This window comes from Lycium barbarum, chromosome 7 (assembly GCF_019175385.1).
Source record: "Lycium barbarum isolate Lr01 chromosome 7, ASM1917538v2, whole genome shotgun sequence".
In the NCBI taxonomy this organism is placed as follows: domain Eukaryota; kingdom Viridiplantae; phylum Streptophyta; class Magnoliopsida; order Solanales; family Solanaceae; genus Lycium; species Lycium barbarum.
This window is the reverse complement of record NC_083343.1, coordinates 65113928-65135843: the sequence shown is the minus strand read 5'-3', so window position 1 is coordinate 65135843 and position 21916 is coordinate 65113928. Positions and strand designations below refer to the sequence as shown.

General features: G+C 37.9%; 1 protein-coding gene across 5 annotated transcripts; it reads left to right on the top strand.

Annotated features, from left to right (window-relative positions):
• Nucleotides 1–7177: 7177 nt before the first annotated feature.
• On the top strand, nt 7178–11970 carry LOC132603462 (pentatricopeptide repeat-containing protein At5g25630-like). Of its 5 annotated transcripts, none has more exons than XM_060316547.1 (5): nt 7178–7362; nt 9217–9312; nt 9408–9618; nt 9712–10620; nt 10912–11970. In XM_060316547.1, the coding sequence occupies exons 3-5, from the start codon at nt 9517–9519 to the stop codon at nt 11770–11772; spliced, it is 1872 nt and encodes a 623-aa protein (XP_060172530.1). In that variant the 5' UTR covers nt 7178–7362; nt 9217–9312; nt 9408–9516; the 3' UTR covers nt 11773–11970. The 5 variants fall into 5 exon arrangements, with proteins under 5 accessions (XP_060172530.1, XP_060172527.1, XP_060172529.1 ...); XM_060316544.1 differs by having other exon boundaries at nt 9217–9317; XM_060316546.1 differs by lacking the exon at nt 7178–7362 and adding an exon at nt 7398–7418 and having other exon boundaries at nt 9217–9317.
• Nucleotides 11971–21916: the final 9946 nt, after the last annotated feature.

Here is a 21916-nt window from a genome sequence, read left to right as displayed (position 1 = left end):
TAGGTTTATTATTATCCCCCATACTAGTTTAGCAGAAGTCCTATCGGCACAATTGCATATGTTTACTTAGATTGTTTTAGTAGTTCAATAAAGAATGTGAATGTTGTTTCAGCTTAGTGTCTCTTTCATATCGGTTTGGCATAAGCATATTGACCTTTTTTGCCTCTGTAGTTGTTTGGTTTGATTTGAACTTTGTTTGGCAGTTGTGTCATGGTAACCTCACTCAGAATATGACAATTGCCTTCCTTATTTGACTAGAATATGTTGTAATAAAAAATGAATGAGTTTCAACATGTTAGACTAAGTCATTAAAAATCTATGTTCTGAATCTCATCTGTTTGCACTAGAAATGCCAGTTTTTGGTTTTGTATTGTTTGAATCCCCTGGGTATGAGTTCATACACTAAGGTCTCTGAGTGTTCTATAAGAATTTGGATAAACATTTGACCTTAGCATAAGTTCATTTTTGTCTGCTTGGTGGAGTGTATATTAGTCCAAATTAAACATTAGCCTGTTTCTTTTGTTGCCATTCTTAGTTTGGTTGCTGTTGTAATCTATACCTAGTTTAGATATTAGCATATGGTGTAACTTTAAAATGGTTTTGAAGCCACTGCTGAGACTTCAAACTGATGACAGTTTTAAAAGTGTAACTTTGTTTTTAACATAGTTTGTCTAAATTTCTAGTTTGTAGCTGTTTCTTGGCAAGAATCTGCATTTCTGCTGTTAATCTCCAGATCAGCCCTTAGTTGGACTCTAGGATCCAGGATCATATATTGCATCTCAACCATGCATTTGTAGGTCATACTACCCTTAGCATCATTCATTGACTAGTCTATCCTGTGGGAACACCGTATTAGCTTCATCCTGGTTTATGACCTCTGTGCATGTCACCATTTGCATTGTACCTACACTGTTCTGATTAATCTCCTATATGTTGATGTTGATATATCTTCCTTCCCTGCTATCCTGCCTCTCATCGTAAGCATCCCCTCCATCTCTGTGTATGTTTCCTTACAGTTCATAGCCTACTTGTATCTCTTTGCATCCATTCCCTTTACCAAGTTATGTCATAAAATCTAGGACTTCTTAAACCACCTATTCTATTGACTAACTGCAGTAGTTGTCTCTTGATGATCCTGACAACCTCGTGATCTTGCATCTGTTTTATTTGTTTTAATTTGGGTACATGTAATGATCTTGAGAAAAAGAGGTAACTACGACAATTATTTTTTAACTAGATAATGCATTCTTCTTTTCATTTGCTGAAAATATACAATTAAGTGTTAAGATGATTCAGTATATATGAACTAGTCCATTGAACTTCCACCTGCCTGCTCCCTTACCAGAAAAGTATTCTGTGAGTCAATCATGTATGATGTATGTCTGCGTTTGCAATAGCCGTAACATTATCATATATTACTTGTTTCAAAATGACTTTGAGGCCTAGTATTCTACCTGTCTGTGTTATGTCTCTGCCTCAATATTTTGTCTTCCTCTTTATATGTTCATGATAAATGAGAAACTGATTGAATAATGTGAACTGAGAGGCGACGATGTTCTGTTATCGCTCTAGTATTATAAGCTACAGGCAGAGATGATTTTTACTATAACTACTGGTGTCTTGCCTTGTTAATATAAAGATATGAACTGAAATGTGTCTGAATGCCATAAATGTCCCTCCTAAATTCAGTAGATGTTTAGTATACCATGAATCATCCCAAAATCTGCAGACCCTCGTTACTGCTAGTGCTGGGCAGATGTTGCCTTAGTATGTATAAATACTCTAATGATGTTTGCCTTAGCATACTGGGCAGTTTTCTTGCAATATTCACTGCTATTGTTGTGTTGATGTTGTTTGCCTTAGCATATTGTATAATTTTTCTTGTAATGTCCACTGCCGTTGCTGGGCAGATTATGTGCCTCAGTACGTTATAAATGCTTTAACGTTGTTAAGGCAGTGAGATCGTATACCTATGTATACACGAGGTATACTTCAAATATACATAGAATATACATATTTGTTTGAGTTTATATTCTACATGTTTGACCTTATTCATCGATTATATACTAATCCTTTTCTTCCGTTTTTGTGCATGAACATCGCATACGAGTCCAAGGGACTCGTTCTTCTTCTGCATTCGGTGTTGGGCTAAAAGCCCAACGTAATCTCCTCGAGTCATCGTCCGTCAATCCTGTCCGCAGCTGTGTATAAAGTTTCTGCTGGGCCGAGGCCCAACAGCAGCAAACAGATCCTAGCAGTTCCAAAATGGGCAGAGCCCATTTAATGTTATTTGCTCCTTATTTTATTTTATGCATTTAATTTGTATTATGCAACTAACTCTTGGTTTGTTTTTGTTTTTCTTAGTTTAGAAGAATACTAATGAATTAGTAGGTTAGTTTTAGTAATGGGTAGTTAGTTAAAGGGAGATCAATAATTAATTCCATAAATTTCATTTTCTTCTTTTTATATTAAAATTATTTATAGTATCCATAATATTCACTTCTAGAATAATTGGTAGTATAAATTCATATTTTCGAATTAAAGGAGTCATATCCTTATTATCTTAATTTCAAAACATCACTAATATGCAAATATAAATTCAAACATATTTTAAATAACTCTTCAAGTTTTGAGTCAATCACGCATTTTCTTAATTAAGCATAGTTAATAAAGATAATAAAAATGGATAAAGAAAATCTATTAGCTATTTTGTATTTTATTCACACTTCTAAAACTTAAAGTCAATTAATACCTCATCGCTTAGTTCGTTTTAAATATTTATTAAAACATTGCATAAACTCGCATCTTCTTCTACTTATATGTAAATTATCATATTTCGTAAATTTCATTTTCATTATGCTGCTTCCATTTAAACCATTAGCAACATTTATAAGCTTTATTTTAAATAGCATTTTAAAACCTCCTTTTATGCAAGTTATTATATCTTCTACAAGCCTTATTTTATATAGCATTATTATTTTTTAACATTTATAAGTTTTATTTTAATAGCATTTAAAATCATCTTTTATGCAAGTCATTGTTTTCTGTAAATTTTATTTTAAATAACATTAGTATGTTTTCCTTTAAAACGTTAGCAACATTCTTTAGCCATTTTTCTTAAAACTTTAAAATGCTACATTAATATCTTTAGTCTTAATTAATTAACCTAAGTTTGGCCGGATAACCGTAAGTTAACGGATCTTAAAGGATGCCTAACCCCTTCCCTTTAGGATAATATAGAACCCATATCTAGAATCACACTGGTTAAGCAGACCATTAACGGAGGTTTAGTTTTAACTTTACCTTAGTTAACATCTAGGTGTCCTAATTCACCGTTAAATTAATTAGGTGGCGACTCCTTAAAGTAAAACAAATATGAATCACCAATATGTTGTACTCTAAAATAACCCGGTTAAAATGGGGTATAACAACATTTCTAGACCAAGAAAATTTGTGTCGCACCTAAATAGGCAGCGACGTATCCTAAAGAGTAATAAAGAAAGTAAGAATGCTCTGCAAGTTAACTACAAAGAGAATGTCGAAATGGATGATGAGTACAAAGGACACTTTGGGTTACCATGGAGGAAAATCTTGATATAAAGGAAAAATATGAGAATCTTAACAAAAGGAGTAACCATAAGCGGTGTGGCGATCTCTAAAGAGAGGAAAAATGATGTGGGTGCAGATAGAAAGGCATCTGCATCACTAGAAATTATAAAGTATATCACGGTCACTAACCATGCGGTGCATAAGGGTATGTATTATAGAATTATACGAATCATCAGCGTAAGGTTATGCCCCGCAGATGGGAATGGACACACCGAAAAGCCAAAAAGGAATGACAGCTAACTAAGTGATCACTGGAATGAGGATGTCAAGGGTAAGTATACCATACCGATGTTGGAAAAGAAGCTGTGGTAAAGTGAGAATTGCCCTAACTTCATAATTATAAGTTATATTACAAGATTTTAGGCAAAGGAATTAAAGGGAGAGTTTGAAAAGAGCTCGAAGATATTGTGAGCTATAGACTAGTTCGAACTATGATTATTGGTTCATCGCAATACATAATCCTGCTACGACAAATAATAAAGATGGTGATGGAACATTAGGAACCGTTAAGAGATTATATTGAGGATATGCTTATAACTGATCATGGAAAGAAAGTAAGACGGATGGTTGAAGAAACGTAACTGTTAAGAATAAGGATTTGTCAGTAGCAGAGTACCGCTGAACAAGCAACGGGACATTAGTATAAGAAAATTTATGATGAATCGGAAAGCTTGGCTGATGAATTACAAGGGGATAATCTAGCACGTATCTAAGCTCAACAAGTACAAGTAGGGATAGCCAACATAGCATCAGAAGAGTCAACAAAAGAAGGTGTTGTATTCAAGCAAGGGAATTATCCGTTAGTAAAGAAATGAGGAACGAAGAGGAAGGACGCTCGCAGGTCGGCGAGTAACCGTGGCGTGGCTAGTTAAACCACAGGAAGGAAGACAGAATGAGAATGGAATACTAGCTAACTTGTATACATGAAGATTGAAGACTGTACGACTCACAAATGACTTTGATAAGGAGCTACAAAAAAGCAGGACAAAACGGACCAAATTATAGTATAAGTATATGGTAATCGAACAAAAAATTCAATAAGGATATTGAGGATTGGCACACTACAACATTCGAGGACGAATGTTTTTAAGGGGGGAAGGATGTTACACCCCGTATCTTCGAAGAAGCGCTTATCAAATTTGAAACATAAGTACGTTGAGTTATGGTTAAGTAAAACCACTTTGGAATATAAGGAGCAAGCATTATTAAGTATATTTAATGAGTGAAGGATGTATATAAGGTATACCGGAAGGTTTTATAAGGAAATGAGTGGAAGAGATGGAGTAGTACCACTTTGGAGAAAAGATGGGTAATGTTTTGTGTGAAAATTTTGGTCCAACTTGGGGGACGAATATCTCTTAGCATATGAAGTGTTTGAAGGTGAAACAAAAGCCTAAAATGAAGTTCGTCGAGTCTAGTTTCCAACGCAACAAACTTCTCATCAATAGGATATCGGAGTAGAGAATTATGGACGTTACAAGTTCAGCTGACAGAGCAGAAACGCGTGCTACAGTACTGATACATTAACCGACCTGCTACAGTAAAATACTACAGTCCCGACCCGAATTTGACCCTTATAAAAAAGGTAGGAACCTCTTTTTTTTCACCATATTTTGCTGGAAAATTCCAGAAAATGAAGAGAGAGAGAGAAAGGGAAACAAAAAGTGAGCAATTTTTAAGTCGCGCAGTAGTGGTTTAGGTCCGGGCAACGCATGGTTGTGATTCTAGTATCGTTTTGCGGGAGATTTTAGTGTGGATATTGAGGATATTGCTGCCTTAACAAGAAAAAAGACTTGCGGGCTCGGACGGATAAGCGTAGGTAGTTGGTGGCTGAACAGGTATGTAAGGCTCGTCCCTTTCTTTCAAAGGCATGATTCATATGCTATGATTCCATAAGTGTTTCCATAACCTCCTTGATTTCAAAAGCTAGAAGTTTATGACTCTTAAATCTTCTTATGATGCTAAAAATGAGAATGTTTTTATGAGGGTTACGTGAGGATAATTTTATGCTTAAAGGTCTCAAATATGATTTCAACGATGATGTGAAGAAGTTAAGCTATTTCAAGATTTTCTCGATTTATTTCATTGTTGTTGATCTCACCTTATAAATTGTTCCTTCAAGGTGGGATAGAGCGATAGTTTTCATTTGAACTCTTATGCATGCCATGAGTATAATATATGTATATGGCTATTTTGTGACATTACGGAGAGCTCTATTATTTCATTTTGATTATGCACTGCACTCATTTTCATTCTTCATGTATATGTAAGGCACAGTTGACAGGGGGTGTGCTGTGGCCTTTATTGTGATGTGTATATCTATGGCACAATTAACAGGGGGTGTGCTGTGGCCATTGTTGTGATGTGTACATATATGGCACAATTGACAGGGGGTGTGCTGTGGCCTTTGTTGTGATGTGTATATATATGGCACAGTTGACAGGGGGTGTGCTGTGGCCTTTGTTATCATGTGCCTATATATCACACAGTTGACAGGGGGTGACGCTGTGGCCTTTGTTGTGGTATTTCTATGGATATATGTGTTTCTTTGATATAGCTATGCTGATGCATTTATTTTGCCATTCATTGACATGCCTCAAATGTTTTCTAGGATTTTATGTATATGTTGATTTCATGCCTTACATACTCAGTACACTATTCGTACTGACCCCCTTTCTTCGAGGGTTGTGTTTCATGCCCGCAGGTACAGACACTCAGTTTGGTGATCCTCCGGCTTAGGACTTCTGCTCAGCTGCTTGGAGAGCTCCATTGTTCCGGAGCTTGAGTTATTTTGGTACAGATTCTTTTGGCATAGACTTGGTTATACTCTTAGAGGTCTGTAGACATGTGTGGGTTATGTATATATGGTTTGGTCAGCTATACGGATGTAGTTCGTTTTGGATATTCTCGCGTATAGTGGCAGCCTTGTCGGCTTGCATATTTTGTTATGTTTGGTTAACTGTGACTCCTCAGGAGACAGGTTCATTTGATATATCGCATTATGAGTTTACAACACGTTTTTGCAAATTTTTCGCACTGTCCTAGTATCAGTCTGATTATAGCTAACAGGTTCGTGTACGAGTGTCCAGCTCGGGCACTAGTCACGGCCCATCGGTTTGGGTCGTGACACCAACCCAACCCTCAAGTTGCCACATGTGCAGTCAACGGTTAGTGGCGTTTAAAACATAGGTTTTGATCAAGTAGAAGTGTCTCGATGAAACTCCGTGGAGTATTGAGACCGGGATGTCAAACTGGTACAAGTACAAGGGTTTACTAGGCTATTCGGCCTGACTAGAAACCAGGCATGTGATGGAAAATGGTTAGCTTGGACTTGAAGTGCGCTAATTTTGAAAACTTGGAGGACTATTATTGCTCCAGATAATAAAGCTGGGATGATTTCAAGTGTTGGTCCAAACAGTAGGGGTGATTTTAGGCCTTTTCTTGAACATTGGTTCCAAAATTGGCCTGAAAGAAATAGTAGAAAAAGGTTAACAGAAGAAACAGAAGGTGAAAAGACGTGGCAAAACAGAGAGCCACAAATATTAGGCTTTGTAAATATAGGTGTTCATTTTAAATTGCAGCCTCAAGATTCAATAGAAGAAGAAATCTCCAGCTTCGGTTTGTGATTTCTGATAAAAATTTGTGGATAAGATCGCACCAACAAATGTCACTACCCAACAATGTCATGTCTTACATGCAGATTCTAACTGATCTGCAACCATGCAACTCTTCTTCTCTTCTCATAGTCAACAGGTACCCACATATCCCTTCCTCCTAGCCCTTCTCAATTTCTTAATTTTCTGCTAATGGTAATTGTTGCTCTTTTATCATCTTGTTTACTTAGGTAAAGTGCTTATTGCTTAAAACAATAAGAAAAGTGAATGACAGAGCTACAAGTTATAACTTTTTGAAATTTGTTTCATGAGCAAGGAATCTCAGTTTGTTGCAAAATTCATGGATTATCTTTCCTGTTCTTTCTTTTAAGTATATGGGAAATTCAGTAGAGTGGTTCAAAGAATACTCGAAGTTGTTGGGTTTGTTTACAATTGCCAGTTTTTGTTAATTTATTTGCCTATATCATGATCTTTGACTTTGTAGTCCTCTCAGATTGCAGCTTCTCAATCCTTAATGCAGTAGTTTTTGCTCATACCTGTATATGTAGAAAAGTATCGTCACTCATATAGATTGCTGACGCGTGGCCGTCTTGCAATTTTATATTCCCTATGTTTTAATTTATGTGAATTTATTTACTGGGCACGGAATTTAAGAAAAAAGAGAAGACCATTAAACTTATGATATTAAATGAGTTATATATTTTTTGTGTGGCTATAAATTATTTCATAAAGGTAAATTATTTTCAAATATAAGAAGAGGTCATTCTTTTTTGCACGAACTAATAAGAAAATAGGTTCACATAGATCGAAACGGAGGTAGTATTATCTTCCCACTTTAGGAAATTACCTTTTCGAACTAGAAGTTGCATACTACCGGATTTTCCCTTTCTGGATTTGGGTGACTAATTTACCCCTTTGGAGCTAATAATGGAATGACTCAGTGACCACTCTATTAATTGCCTATACTTCTTATCTTAGCTAATTTCTATTTTGAGTGTGTATATATATATAGTGCAGATCTAGATTGATTATTAAAAATGATTAACAAATACTAATATTTTGTATCCAGTAATTTAATAGAACACATAAAGTTCAAGGATCTGGCTCAGGACATGGATTTTTGGGTTCTTAGTGTCTCACTAGCCATACATGGACTTATTGCTGTCATTTCATGCTCAAATATCAGCTTGACAACACCCTTGAGTGGCTATCCTAACACTTTTATTTGTGATAAGCATTTAAATTTCAGAGTGCAATCTCTCTTGTGAACCTTTCTTATCAATAGGCAGATGTTTTTCCTTGGGCTCCTAATGTTTGGCATTTTCAGCTTAGTCTGTTACAAACTGCTAATTACCTATCAAGTCTTGCAAGTGGACATTTGTTGCTTTCAAGATAGCTGTGCAAATTCCTTGTTACTTCAGTGTCTACATGAGTAGTAGATTAAAGTAAAATTGCACATAATTTTCCTATTAAAATCTTGGCACTGAGGATTAGTATGACCTTAGTTGCCTTGCACAACCACTGCATACTTTTGTGCAAACATGATACATGGCGGCTTCCCTTCTTTCCTAATGAGTACATCTAAAACTTGATTTTGTCCTTACTTAACCGAGTTACATTTTTGAATACTGATAAGATATTATGGCTTAACTGGATCACACTGAATACCTCTAAGTTCTGTAATACAATAGAACCCAATGGCACTAATTCTAGTGATTCTTCGTTTCAATATACCAGCATGGCCAAGGATGAGCTAGGCGGATTTTGGGCAGGTAGGGGCTGCGGCCCCATCTAGCTTTTCAAATTGTAGGTTTCTGGCCTTTTTGACTATTGAATAGTTTACTTGTTGAAAAGAATTGAAAATTCTTCTGAAATATACTCTTCCCTTGCCCCCATCCCTAATTTTTTGAATGTTCCTGTATAAGTTGCCTCCACTGTCCCTCCACTCTCCTGGCTCCAACACTGACGTGTTTACCTGGAATACTACTTTCAGATAATTGGCTTTCAATTGCTTGACAAGTTGAGTTCTTCTGAAGTCTATACTCTGCCTTTTTGATACTTCTGGTGTGGAAAAGTCCTTGTCGAAAACGTGTGGTATCATCAACTTCTTCCAGCTCACTCTTGTTTCCCGGCGTTCTTTTGCTTTTTTATTCATCACTATCTTAAAAGGTTCCCATTTTGCAGGGAAAATTCCCTTGAGGCAGCGGTAAATTTCTGTGGGATAGATAAATAGAGGCAATTAATATTGCTATCATCATAAGCAGCAGGACAATTAAGAAGTGATAAGCAGAGTATGGGAGAATTTGGAAATGAGGTAGCCAAGTCTATTATTTTTGAGAAAAAGAAGAATGGAACAAGTTCAAGCAAGGTGAAGATTTCTGCGTCTTCCACCATGGTATTGGCACACAACTGAATGGATTTTGATGACATCTTAGTTATGCTTTCTTGTATATATGTTTTAAGCTCTCTGTTCACTTAACGTGTGCAGGAATCTCATCTACATGAAAACCAAGCTCATCTTATTTCAGCTATGGCGAATTCTCCACGTCAATCTCACTGCACTGCCTGTAGGGAAAGTAGGAGTTGCCAAATTGTTCGTTCAAGAACAAAACTGATGAATGTTTTTATTGAGAGGAAAAAACCACAAGAGGTCCATTCAATATTGAAGGGTCTTACAGAAGAAGGACATCGGCCAACACTTGTGACATATACAACTGTTTTGGCTGCCTTGACTCTCCAGAAACGTTTCAAGTCGATTCCGTTGCTTTTTTCCAAATTGGAGCAAGATGGACTAAAACCTGACTCCATATTCTTCAATGCCGTGATAAATGCTTTTTCTGAATCTAGAAATGTCAAGGAGGCAATGAAAGTGTTCCAGAAAATGAGGGAGAAAGGATGTAAGCCCACAACCAGCACTTTTAATACATTAATTAAAGGATTTGGAATCGTTGGTAAGCCTGAAGAATCTCTGAAACTGTTGGAAATTATGTGTCTTGAAGAGAATGTGAAACCTAATGACAGAACGTATAATATTCTGGTCCGAGCTTGGTGTAACAAGAACCAAATTGCAGAAGCCTGGAATGTGGTTCACAGAATGGTTGCAGCTGGTGTAAAACCTGATGTTGTTACTTACAATACTATAGCAACGGCCTATGCTCGGAACAAGGAGACTGGTAGAGCTGAAGCAATGATTTTTCAAATGCAAAATCACAAAGTGCCACCAAATCATCGAACGTGTGGTATTATTGTGGATGGGTACTGTAAAGAGGGAAATATGACAGAAGCATTGCGGTTTGTTTACAGGATGAAGGATCTTGGTGTACTTCCTAATCTAGTAATATTCAACTCTCTCATCAAAGGCTTTCTCAACATCACTGATACTAATGGTGTTGATGAGGTATGCATCCATATTGGTTTTATATCAGCAATTTACTGATCATTAAGTTGTATAGAAAACCATTCTTCATTGTATCTTTTCATCTACAAATTTTAATTTTGCATGTATGAGTGTCAGTTTTCACCTATAAAGAGTAAATAAATACCCCTTGAATACTTAAGAAGGGTGGAAACCACTGCAGTGTTATTTAGTGTAGCTTCGAGCTTTGTGGAGAAACAAAAGGAGAAAAAGAAAAGAGTGTTGCGTCATTCTGATCATGACATGTTTCTTATTCATCGGTTAAATGTGCAGACACTTACTTTGATGGAAGAGTTTGGGGTGAAACCAGATGTGGTAACATTTAGTACTATCATGAATGCATGGAGTTCAGCTGGACTTATGGATAAATGCCAAGAGATATTTGATGACATGATTAAGGCCAGTATAGAACCTGATAGCCACGCATTCAGCATTCTTGCTAAAGGCTATGTGCGTGCTGGAGAACCTGAAAAAGCCGGAGCACTCTTGAAAGTTATGGCTTCATCAGGTGTACATCCAAATGTTGTAATGTTCACAACAATCATCAGTGGATGGTGCAGTGCTGGACAAATGGAGTATGCTCTGAGGGCATTTGAAAGGATGTGCCAAATGGATGTACCTCCTAACTTGAAAACCTTTGAGACCCTCATATGGGGTTATGGAGAAGCACAACAACCATGGAAGGCTGAGGAGTTCCTCCAAATTATGGAAGAGATGGGTGTATCTCCCACGAAGAATACTCTTCAACTTGTTGCAGATGCATGGCGATCAATTGGTTTCCTTAACGAGGCCAAGAAAATTTCAGATGATGGTAGGGCAATCTTGAATGCTCTGGAGGATAAGCAACCAGCGGACAACTATGAACAAGTTTATCCTATAGAGAAATCAAATGGTTCTCTCTCAAGCCTCAAGCAAATAACCAACAAAAATGGTTCGAGCACTGTCAATAAAAGAAGCCAAATTGTGCTGAACAGATCCACGTCTTTTTCCAGAAGCATAAATGTGGCAACTAAATCAATATTGCTTCCCCACACTTGTAGATTCAAGGTGAAATCTTTGATGATATTACACAAGCAGTGTCAAGTGCAGATAGGAATATACGGTTTTGTGAATTCATGTAGAATGGTGGCCTGAAATTAACAAGCTTGTGGTTCAGTCTATTATGGGAAGTCTCATGAATTCAAAATGTATACAGGCATTGAAGCCTTTGGCATCACAAAGGCCTGCAATTGTACCATTGGATCATAGATGGTGTATTTATTAACATGTATGTACACTGATATCTTATTCAAAACGTATACGATTATGAAATGTATATTCTTTAGGTTGAAATGATGTTCATGGCAACTGTCCAATGTCTTGGGCTTCTATTAACAGAATTAGCTACCTGCATCTTGAAGTTATCTAATTTCTTGGCGATGGTTTTTAGAATGGAAACTGTAGCAATTTTATCTTTGGGAAAGCCTACGCCTAAAATGATAATCTAACTCTTTCAGCGGATACAGACAATCCTTGAGGTCAAGTTTTACTTCTTCATTTTTGTTTACTAATTTTTCCCTCAAAATCTCCTCTATCATGGTTCGTAACCCCTTAAAAGAATCTTACCCAATGTAATCTTTCAATTGATTTTGATTTTTTCTCTCGATTTCTCAGCTCACCCAATCGGAGTTTCATCATTTTTTGGCGTATCATTTTCAGTTTTTCATACTCATTAATGATTTCCACCTTGGAGCTCATTTCTCACATTCAACTGGTTTTTGAGATTAAGTTTGTAACTAGTTAGTTCTTAGTACCACTTAGTTATGAGATTAAGTTTATAACTAGTTAGTTCTTAGTACCACTTAGTTACAGTTGTATTTATTAATTTACAACTCAGTTAGTTAATTACTAAGGTTAGTTCTGTAATTGTAGGTCTCGGCTTAAATCGGTTGTGTATGCATATAGCATAGATAGCACTTGTACTTTACTCATTTTACATCAATAGAAAATATCTTTTTCCTCCCATATTCTCCCCTCTTCTCTGAAGCTCGACCTCTCTTCAATGGAGATTGAAATTGTTTTTTTTCTCAATTCAACCTCATACAACATGGTATCAGAGCTACAACTTTCAACTCCGCATCATTTCATCGCTAATGTGATTTTCAGCTTATCGATTCAACCTCGTTGTTTCTAGCTTTAGGAACCTAGAATAGGAAAACAATTGTTCAGTTCTCTCTAGCAATTGTTGCAATTATTGCAACTCTATTTGGATCTTATTGCAATTCTCACAGTTCTCTAGTTCAATTTCTGTTCAACTTCTTCTTTCGATTGACTTTTACTTCTCCGTTGGTGAAATTTCTTCTTGAACCAAAAATCAATGGCTAAGGATAAGGAGACGTCGGATTCAACTGATCCACTGTACATGCATTTGTCTGAAAGCGTTGGATCTACTCTAGTACCTCTACCTTTTGATGGGATTGGATATTGATCATGGAGAATGGGAATATTGCGAGCCTTTTCAGTGAAGAACAAAATGGTCTTCACTAATGGGAAGTGCAAAAAGCCAGATTCAAATGATCCTACGTTTAATCAGTGGGAAAGATCGACGATATGGTCACTTCGTGGATTCTAAACTCACTATTGAAGGACATAGCAGATAGCATGTAATATGTCAACAATGCCAAGGAACTTTGGCAGAATTAGAAGACCGATATGATTAAACTAACGGAGCAAAACTGTATCAACTTCAAAAATAAATCAACGACCAAACTCAGGGGCCTTTGGACATCACTAGCTACTTGTCACGACCTATTTCAGCCTAGGTCATGCGGGCACCTACCTTTCCCACCTCGGTAGGCGAACCCTTAACTCAACATTGACAATAATAGAAAATAGCAAAAGAAAGTAAAATAACGTAAGTCTCACAATATAATATAATTTTAACAAGTGCGGAATTAAATGAAATCCACCCCAGTATCTGGTCTGGTCATACAAGGTCTGAATAATAATACATAAGTAGTCTTAAATCATGTCTCTGAATGGAAAGCAAGATATAAGTAACAGAAGAGTCTTCGAGGTCAGCGGACGCCATGCTCACCCTGGAAAACTCGAGTGGAAGCTGAAGAGTCGATCAACCACGAGTCAGAGAAGTAGATCCGAAAAGAATGCAGCAAGTGCAGGTCAGTACAAACAATAGTACTGGTAGGCATCATCGGCCGACCAAGCATAGATAACACAATTCAGAAAATAAGTAGATAGCAAGGAATCCAACAAGTATAAGATAATAAGATCACGACCAAGTATTCATCATCGTCTACGTAAAGCCTCTAAACCCAAGTACACCAAGTTCGAAATATGTATATATCCAATTCAATCATCACAATAGAATCATCACGATCCATCATCATAACAGAGTCATCACAATCCAATCATCACAATATCTCAATCAAGTCATAATGCAATGTAGTGCAATGTAATAATGGAATAGATGAGATGTAATGCCATGCAAATGAGGTGTACACATGTACTCCGGATGGAAATATCGACGTCTCGGTTTCACAACTCAGTGTGACTCGTAAAGTCTAAGTTCCACCCGTCCCGGATCTTTGCCCAACAGACAAACGGGACCCTGGTTAATTGCTCACAGGGAGAGTCTCACCGGCACCACTCTGGGGGACCCGCGGAGCCCATGCACTAACAATGATTCCGGAATAACATCGGAATCGGCCATGCAACAACGATGCCGGTGTCATGACCCAAATCGATGAGCCGTGACAAGTACCCGACCACTACTGGCCGAGCACTCCCATGTTGACATTTACTCCTCACTGACTATCCTAGGCCCATACACAATTTGTAACTGAGATATACTGTCTCCTGAACAACCAACACAAGAGACACCACATCGAGAACTCACGGCCAATACATACACATAAGCGTAAACATGAATACTGACAGTAACAGCGTAGACCAATTCAGCCGCTATACATACATACACACACACACACACACACACACACACACACACACACACACACACATATATATATATATATATATATATATTTATATATACTGTGCGACCAAATTAGCGCCGATGAGGCTGCATAACACCACGACTACATATCACTGTCTACAGACCTCTATAGAATACAGACTGTAGAAAGGACAGGACAAGGCCCTGCCGTACCCATATATGTAGATAACAGATGGCATACGAAAAAGAGCTGCAGCTCCGGATCAATGGAGCGTACTGACTACTGCTGAGGGGAGGTCCTACTGCTGTGGATCGCCCAACTGGCTACCTGACCCTGCGGGCATGAACGCAGCGTCCACAAGAAGGGACGTCAGTACGAATAATGTACCGAGTATGTAAGGCATGAACAATACTATAATAAAAAATACGGAACACAACATGAGATAAGGGAATAACCTGTACATCAGGATGCCTCTTAGGGCAGATGCCATGTATGCTTAGCTTTCTTTGAAAAACATTTCTTATACATGTATACATAAAATAGAACATATCATATTACCGAGGAACATCGGCTCCGATCCATTAACCATATACCCCACGTCCGGGCATCCTGCGTCCGGGATGATATCATGTCATATTATACCAACTGATCAGGTGGCCATGCGACTATAGCGCCTCGCCCTTATTCCCATATTCCCCATATACATATACATATACATATACATATATCATATACATATATCGTATAAGCAGCATGCGTGAGAGCCCAAAAAAAGTTATGTCTTTATCGGAGTGACGTAAGGTCGGTAACCTCCGATTGTGTTATGGAATAGTCATCATCGCTCTATCTCACCTTGAAGGAATAATTATTATAAGGTGAGACTACCAATGAAGAATAGCATCTAGAGAAAACATAGAATAAGGTTATAAATCTCATAAGGCGTCAATTCATATACTTTGGAATCTTTAAAAATAGTCATCATCCATGAATAAAATTGAGAAATCAAGAAATAGCTCAACATTCTTATATCGTCATTGAAATCGCAAACTTGGAACCTTTAAACACAGAATCATCATCATCATAATCATCATAGGAGAATATTCTCATCTTTGACATCATCAGTATCATTGTGAAAACAGGTTCATCGTTGTTATCATAAGACCTTACAGAGCCATAAATCTCTGATTTGGAAATACGAACATTTTGGAAAGCATTTATGAATTATTAGGAAAGGAATTATGCCTTGGAGTCATAAACATCTAACTTTTGAAAACAAGGAAGATATGGAAACATTTATGAAGTCATAACATAGGAATCATGCCTCTAAAAGAAAGGGACGAGCCTTAGCATACTTGTTCGACCTTCTATTAGCTACGCTTATGCGTCCGAGCTCGTAAGTCTACATTTAAGAGGATTTACACTAACATTAGCCTCTTTATAGCACACTTGTTCCAAGTTCTCAAATCAAACTATTTTATATTCTGCCAAAAATCGGGCAGCATCTCCCCTGTTTATATGCCTAGCTCGAATTCTCAATTCAGCAACCAACAACAACAACAACAACATTACCAACATCAATAACATCATTTCCAACGCCAAAGTATTCCATAAAACAGCCCACACGCTGTTTTCTAACTTCCATAACTAATCGGCTCAGTATGCAATTATTTAACCATTCTATCTTCGTGAATAAGCCGGTAATAACATAAATAGGAAGAGTATCACGACCCGTCTAGAGGGCCGCAACGAGCACCCGGTGCTAGCCCACCCGGGCACCCTTGGCTTACACATATACTTTCATCTAGGTGAGCCATACGATTAAACATACATCTCCTTTTTTTATTAATCACGCTAGTCCCATTGGACGACAACTTCTTTAAATCATCATTGGCATCTATGCCACATCAAATGTATATAAGCCGACGAGGCTATCAAAAGATATACAAAATATAGGCCGACAAGGCCGGACACGTCTAATCATACACACGTGACTACGAGCCTCTAAGGAGAGTATAACATATCACATGAGCGGGACAAGACCCCGCTATGCCCACAATTATGTACACAAAAGAATAAGTACCCAAAAGTTATGGCTCCGAATGAAACGGAGCTCTGTTGTGAAGCCTCTGAGAAAGCAGCTATGGATCAAGCCTGTCTCCCTGTGTACCTGTGGGCATGACGCAGCGTCCACAAACAAAAGGACGTCAGTACGAAGAATGTACTGAGTATGTAAAGCATGATCAATATCAATATAGAAGCATAAATAGCAACATAAGAAATAGCATAGGATGGGAGATGACAATATTGTCGTCATATGCACTTACTTTCCTTTCATAGGAACTTTCCCTTGCTAATACGTATTTGTGTACATACATCATTATCCGTATTCCGTGATAGTACCCGTGCCATATTTGTGCTCGTATTCGTATACATGCCCTTATTCACATTCATATACATAGTCATATCATATTCGTACTCATATCATATACATAGCATTTCCATAGCATACCCGACCACGTAGGATCGGTGTTTCATACATACTTGGCCAATCAAGGCTCAAGGTTACTCATACCTGGCCCTACCAAGGCTTCAGGGTTATCCGTACCCTCTGCAGAGGTGCGCGCGCGTTACGTAATCGTATACAAACTTATTTACATATCATACCCGGCCTCATAAGCTCGAGGTTCTATAATAGTCGTACATATACATAATAGCTCATAAACATCTTTAATTTTAATCATCGTTATAATAATCGTCATCGTTATTATCATTATAGTCATCATCAATAGCATTATCACTACTATCGTCATTCACCTCTTCTACCTTAATAGGCCTACTCGTAATACGAGAAACGTAGCGCAATCGTACCGTATCAAGAATCGTGAGCTTACAAGCTCGGAAGATCAATTCATTTGGAAGACAACATACTCGTATAGAGGATTTAGATGTTTGGCCAAAGAACCATGCCTTATGAAAGAAGGGTTAGCCTTACATACTTTTCCGTCACACTATTCTACACTTGCGCGTTCCCCTCCAACGTTAGCGTTTCGACCTTCATTAAAGTCATACTATCATTAGAATCGATAATTAGCACACATGGCTAAAACTAGGGGAAAATCGGACAACATTTCCTTCACATCATAATTCAACTCCCAAACGTCAACAATACATTCACAATATCATAACAATGGCCATTAGTCATTAACATTATCCACATTCCTCAATTTACTTTCATTTGCCCATATCTATGGCTATAACACATGATTTCGTCCATTCACATACAATGTCTATTTCATGGTCTTTCAACGTCATTTATAACCCATTCATGTCACAATATAACAACAATTATGATTCGATTCCAACTAATTCTCTAAAGGGCACTATTCATCATTCATGACCCATTTTACCATATTCTTCTACACTCCAAGTATTTCAACTCTCCAATATCTTAAACAACATATAAACATCATGAATCTTACCTTAGATGTTGTAGGAACAAGCTTTAGTTGATAATACTCCACTTTGAGCAAAACCCTAGTTTATCTCCATTTGGATTTCTTGACCTTGGATGATCTTTGATGGTTTTCTTACTCTTGATTTACTTGTTTTATGTTGTTGGTCATCAAATATCTTTGAATTCTTGTGGAATAAATGTAGAGAGATGTTTTAGAGAGAAGGGTGTGATGTAGAAGTGAAATGAAATAAGCCTTGGTCCCCTTATTTAATGACTTGAAAATCTGATTTGAAGTGCACAGTGGTCGTAAACTTGGTTTACGGTCCGTATTCCAGTTTACGGACCGTCCTTCATGGTCGTATTTAATCATAACAGAACCAGAAACTCAGGCTGAAGCATGGTGATTTACGATCACGGTTTACGGGCCGTAAACCACTTTACGGTCCGTATTTTGGGTCGTATTTAACCATTTGATCAATTGGTAGAAAGTTGAAGTTTTGGAAGCCAAAATATGACATGGCAGTTTACGGACCGTATACCAATTTACGGTCCGTATTCACTTTATGACCAACTGGCCAGAATGCAAGCCTGCAACTTTTCACATTTCCAAAACCTATAATTAGTCATTGTGGAGCATAACCTATCTCTTATCGCAATTGCCTTTGGAATCTTATTTAGGGTCATCAAATGTCGTTTCTTACTCATGGAAACATCATACACTCGTGCTCATCACAAGGTCATTCACTTGCGTATCAACGGAAGATTTTTCGAGATGTAACATTCTTCCCCCCTTAAGAACATTCGTCCTCGAATGTTAAAGCCTTCGGGAATTCTATAAAAAATTCGCCAGAGTTTCCCCTATAATATGGCATTACCATCCTGCCACAAAAACCCATAATATCGATGCCTCACAGGGCCACAACACAATAGCATAAAAATTTGGCCACACACGACCCAGAAAACATAAAAGGAAAACATGCATACCTTATGATCTTGACGTCTCATCTTGGACTTCTTCTAAGGGCTGAAATAAATGCGGGTATTTGGATCGCATACTCTCTTCTGCTTCCCATGTCATCTCTTCTCGTTTACTGCTTCTCCATAGAACCTTAACCGAGGCCACTTCTTTGTTTCTAAGCCTCCGTACTTGCCTATCTAATATGGCAATGGGTACCCCTTCGTAAGATAGCTTTTCTGTCACTTGAACATCATTTACTGGGACGATCCTAGTGGGATCTCCAACACATTTTTGAAGCATTGAGACATGAAATACTGGATGGACTGACTCCAATTCTGGAGGTAGGTCTAACTCATAGGCCACTTTGCCTATCTTTCATACAATTTCATATGGCCCAATATACCGGGGACTAAGCTTCCCCTTTTTGCCAAATCGCATTACACCCTTCATAGGAGACACTTTCAAGAATACCCAATCTTTCACTTTGAACTCCAAGTCTCTTCGACGATTATCCGCATAAGACTTTTGACGACTTTAGGCTGCTAACAACCGATCTTGTATGAGCTTGACTTTCTCTATAGCTTGCTGGACCAGGTCCGGCCCTATCAATTTAGTCTCCCCTGTTTCAAACCACCCAATTGGGGATCTACACTTTCGCCCATATAAAGCTTCGTACGGTGCCATTTGAATACTAGAATGATAACTGTTATTGTAAGCAAACTCAATGTGTGGCAAATGGTCATCCCAGTTTCCTCCAAAATCTATCATGCATGCCCGTAACATATCTTCAAGAGTCTGAATGGTGCGTTCAGCTTGCCCATCGGTCTGCGGATGAAAGGCCGTGCTAAGGCGCACCTGGGTCCCTAGACCCTCTTGGAAAGACTTCCAAAAGTTAGTCGTAAACTGAGTCCCTCTATCGGAGATAATAGATACCGGAACGCCATGGAGTCTCACTATCTCTTTAAGGTAAAGCCTTGCATAATCTTCTGCCACATAGGTCGTTCTGACCGGTAAGAAATGAGCTGACTTTGTCAGTCTATCCACAATCACCCATATGGAATCATACTTACGCTGAGAACGGGGTAAACCTGAAATGAAGTCCATATTAATCACTTCCCACTTCCAAGTTGGGATTTCTATAGCTTGCAACAATCCACTCGGCTTTTGGTGCTCGATTTTCACTTGTTGACAATTTGGACATTGAGCAACGAATTCCGCTATATCTTTCTTCATTCCATTCCACCAGTATATGGACTTAAGATCATGATACATTTCCATTCATTCGTCACCTAGTCCCATTTGGACAACAGCACATTTATATCATCATAGGCATCTATGCCACATCAATGTACATGGGCCAACGTGGTCGACAAAATGATATACAAAACATAGTCCGACAAGGCCAGACATATCCAAACACATACACGTGACTACGAGCCTCTAAGAAGAGTATAACATATCACATGAGCGGGACAGGACACCGCTATGCCCATATTTATATACACAAAAGAATGAATACCCAAAAGCTATGACTCCGGAAGAAATGGAGTTCTGCTATGTAATCTCTGGATAAGCAGCTATGGATCAAGTCTGTCTCCCTGTGCACCTGCGGGCATGACGCAACGTCCACAAACAAAAGGACGTCAGTACGAAGAATGTACTGAGTATGTAAAGCATGATCAAAATCGATATATATAAGCATAAGGAACAACATATGAAATAGCATAGGTGGAGAGACAATAACATCATCATCATTACACTTACTTGCCTTTCATAGGGGCTTCCCATTTTTCATACGTATTCGTACACCTACGTCATCATCCGTATTCCATAATAGTACTCGTACCATACTCGTGCTCATATTCGTATACATGTCCTTAGTCGTATTCTCATACATAGTCTTATCACATTCATATTCATATTATATACTTAGTCATTTCATATACATAGCATTTTACATAGCATACCCGACCTCATAGGATCGGTGTTTCATACATACTTGGCCAACCAAGGCTCAAGGTTACTCATACCTGGCCCTACCAAGGCTTCAGGGTTATCCGTACCATCTGCAGAGGTGTGCGCGCATTTCGTAATCGTATACATACTTTATACATATTCATATACATATATTCTAACCGGTGTCATAAGCTCGGGGTTTCATTATAGCCTTTCATAGGCACATATAAGTATAATAGCCCGTAGGCACCTTTAGCATCATTATTAATATCATCATCGTTACTATCGTCATCATTATCGTTACTTCTATATCATGGGCTTACTCGTCGTATGAGGTGCGTAGTACAATCGGAGCACATATCAAGGATCGTGAGCTTATGAGCTCGGAATATCAATCATTTGGAAACAACATACTCATATAGAGGAATTTGGGATTTGGCCAAGAAACCATGCCTTATGAAAGAAGGATTAGCCTTACATACCTTTTCGTCGGTCTATTCTACGCTTGCACGTCCCCTTCCAATGTTACCGTTTCTACCTTCATTAATATCATAACAATGGCCAGTAGTCATTCACATTATCCACATTATCTAGATTTCTCAACTTGCTTGTAATTCATCCATATTCAAGGTCATAACACCCAACTTCGTCCATCCGTCTAAAGTGTCTAGTTCATGATCTTTAATACCATTTATAACACATTCATATCACAACACAACAACATTCGTGATCCAATTCAAACTATTCCTCAAAATGTCACTATTCATCATTCATGACCTAGTTGACCATATTTTCTACAATCCATGCATTTCAACTCTCTGTCACACCCCTTTTTTTCCGTTATAAAAAATAAATTAATTTAATTTGTTGGTTTAAAAAGGGTTTTTCCAATTAAAGTGACGTTTTGAAAAGGGACTATTTATTTTACAGAGTCGCCACTTGGAATTGAGTTTC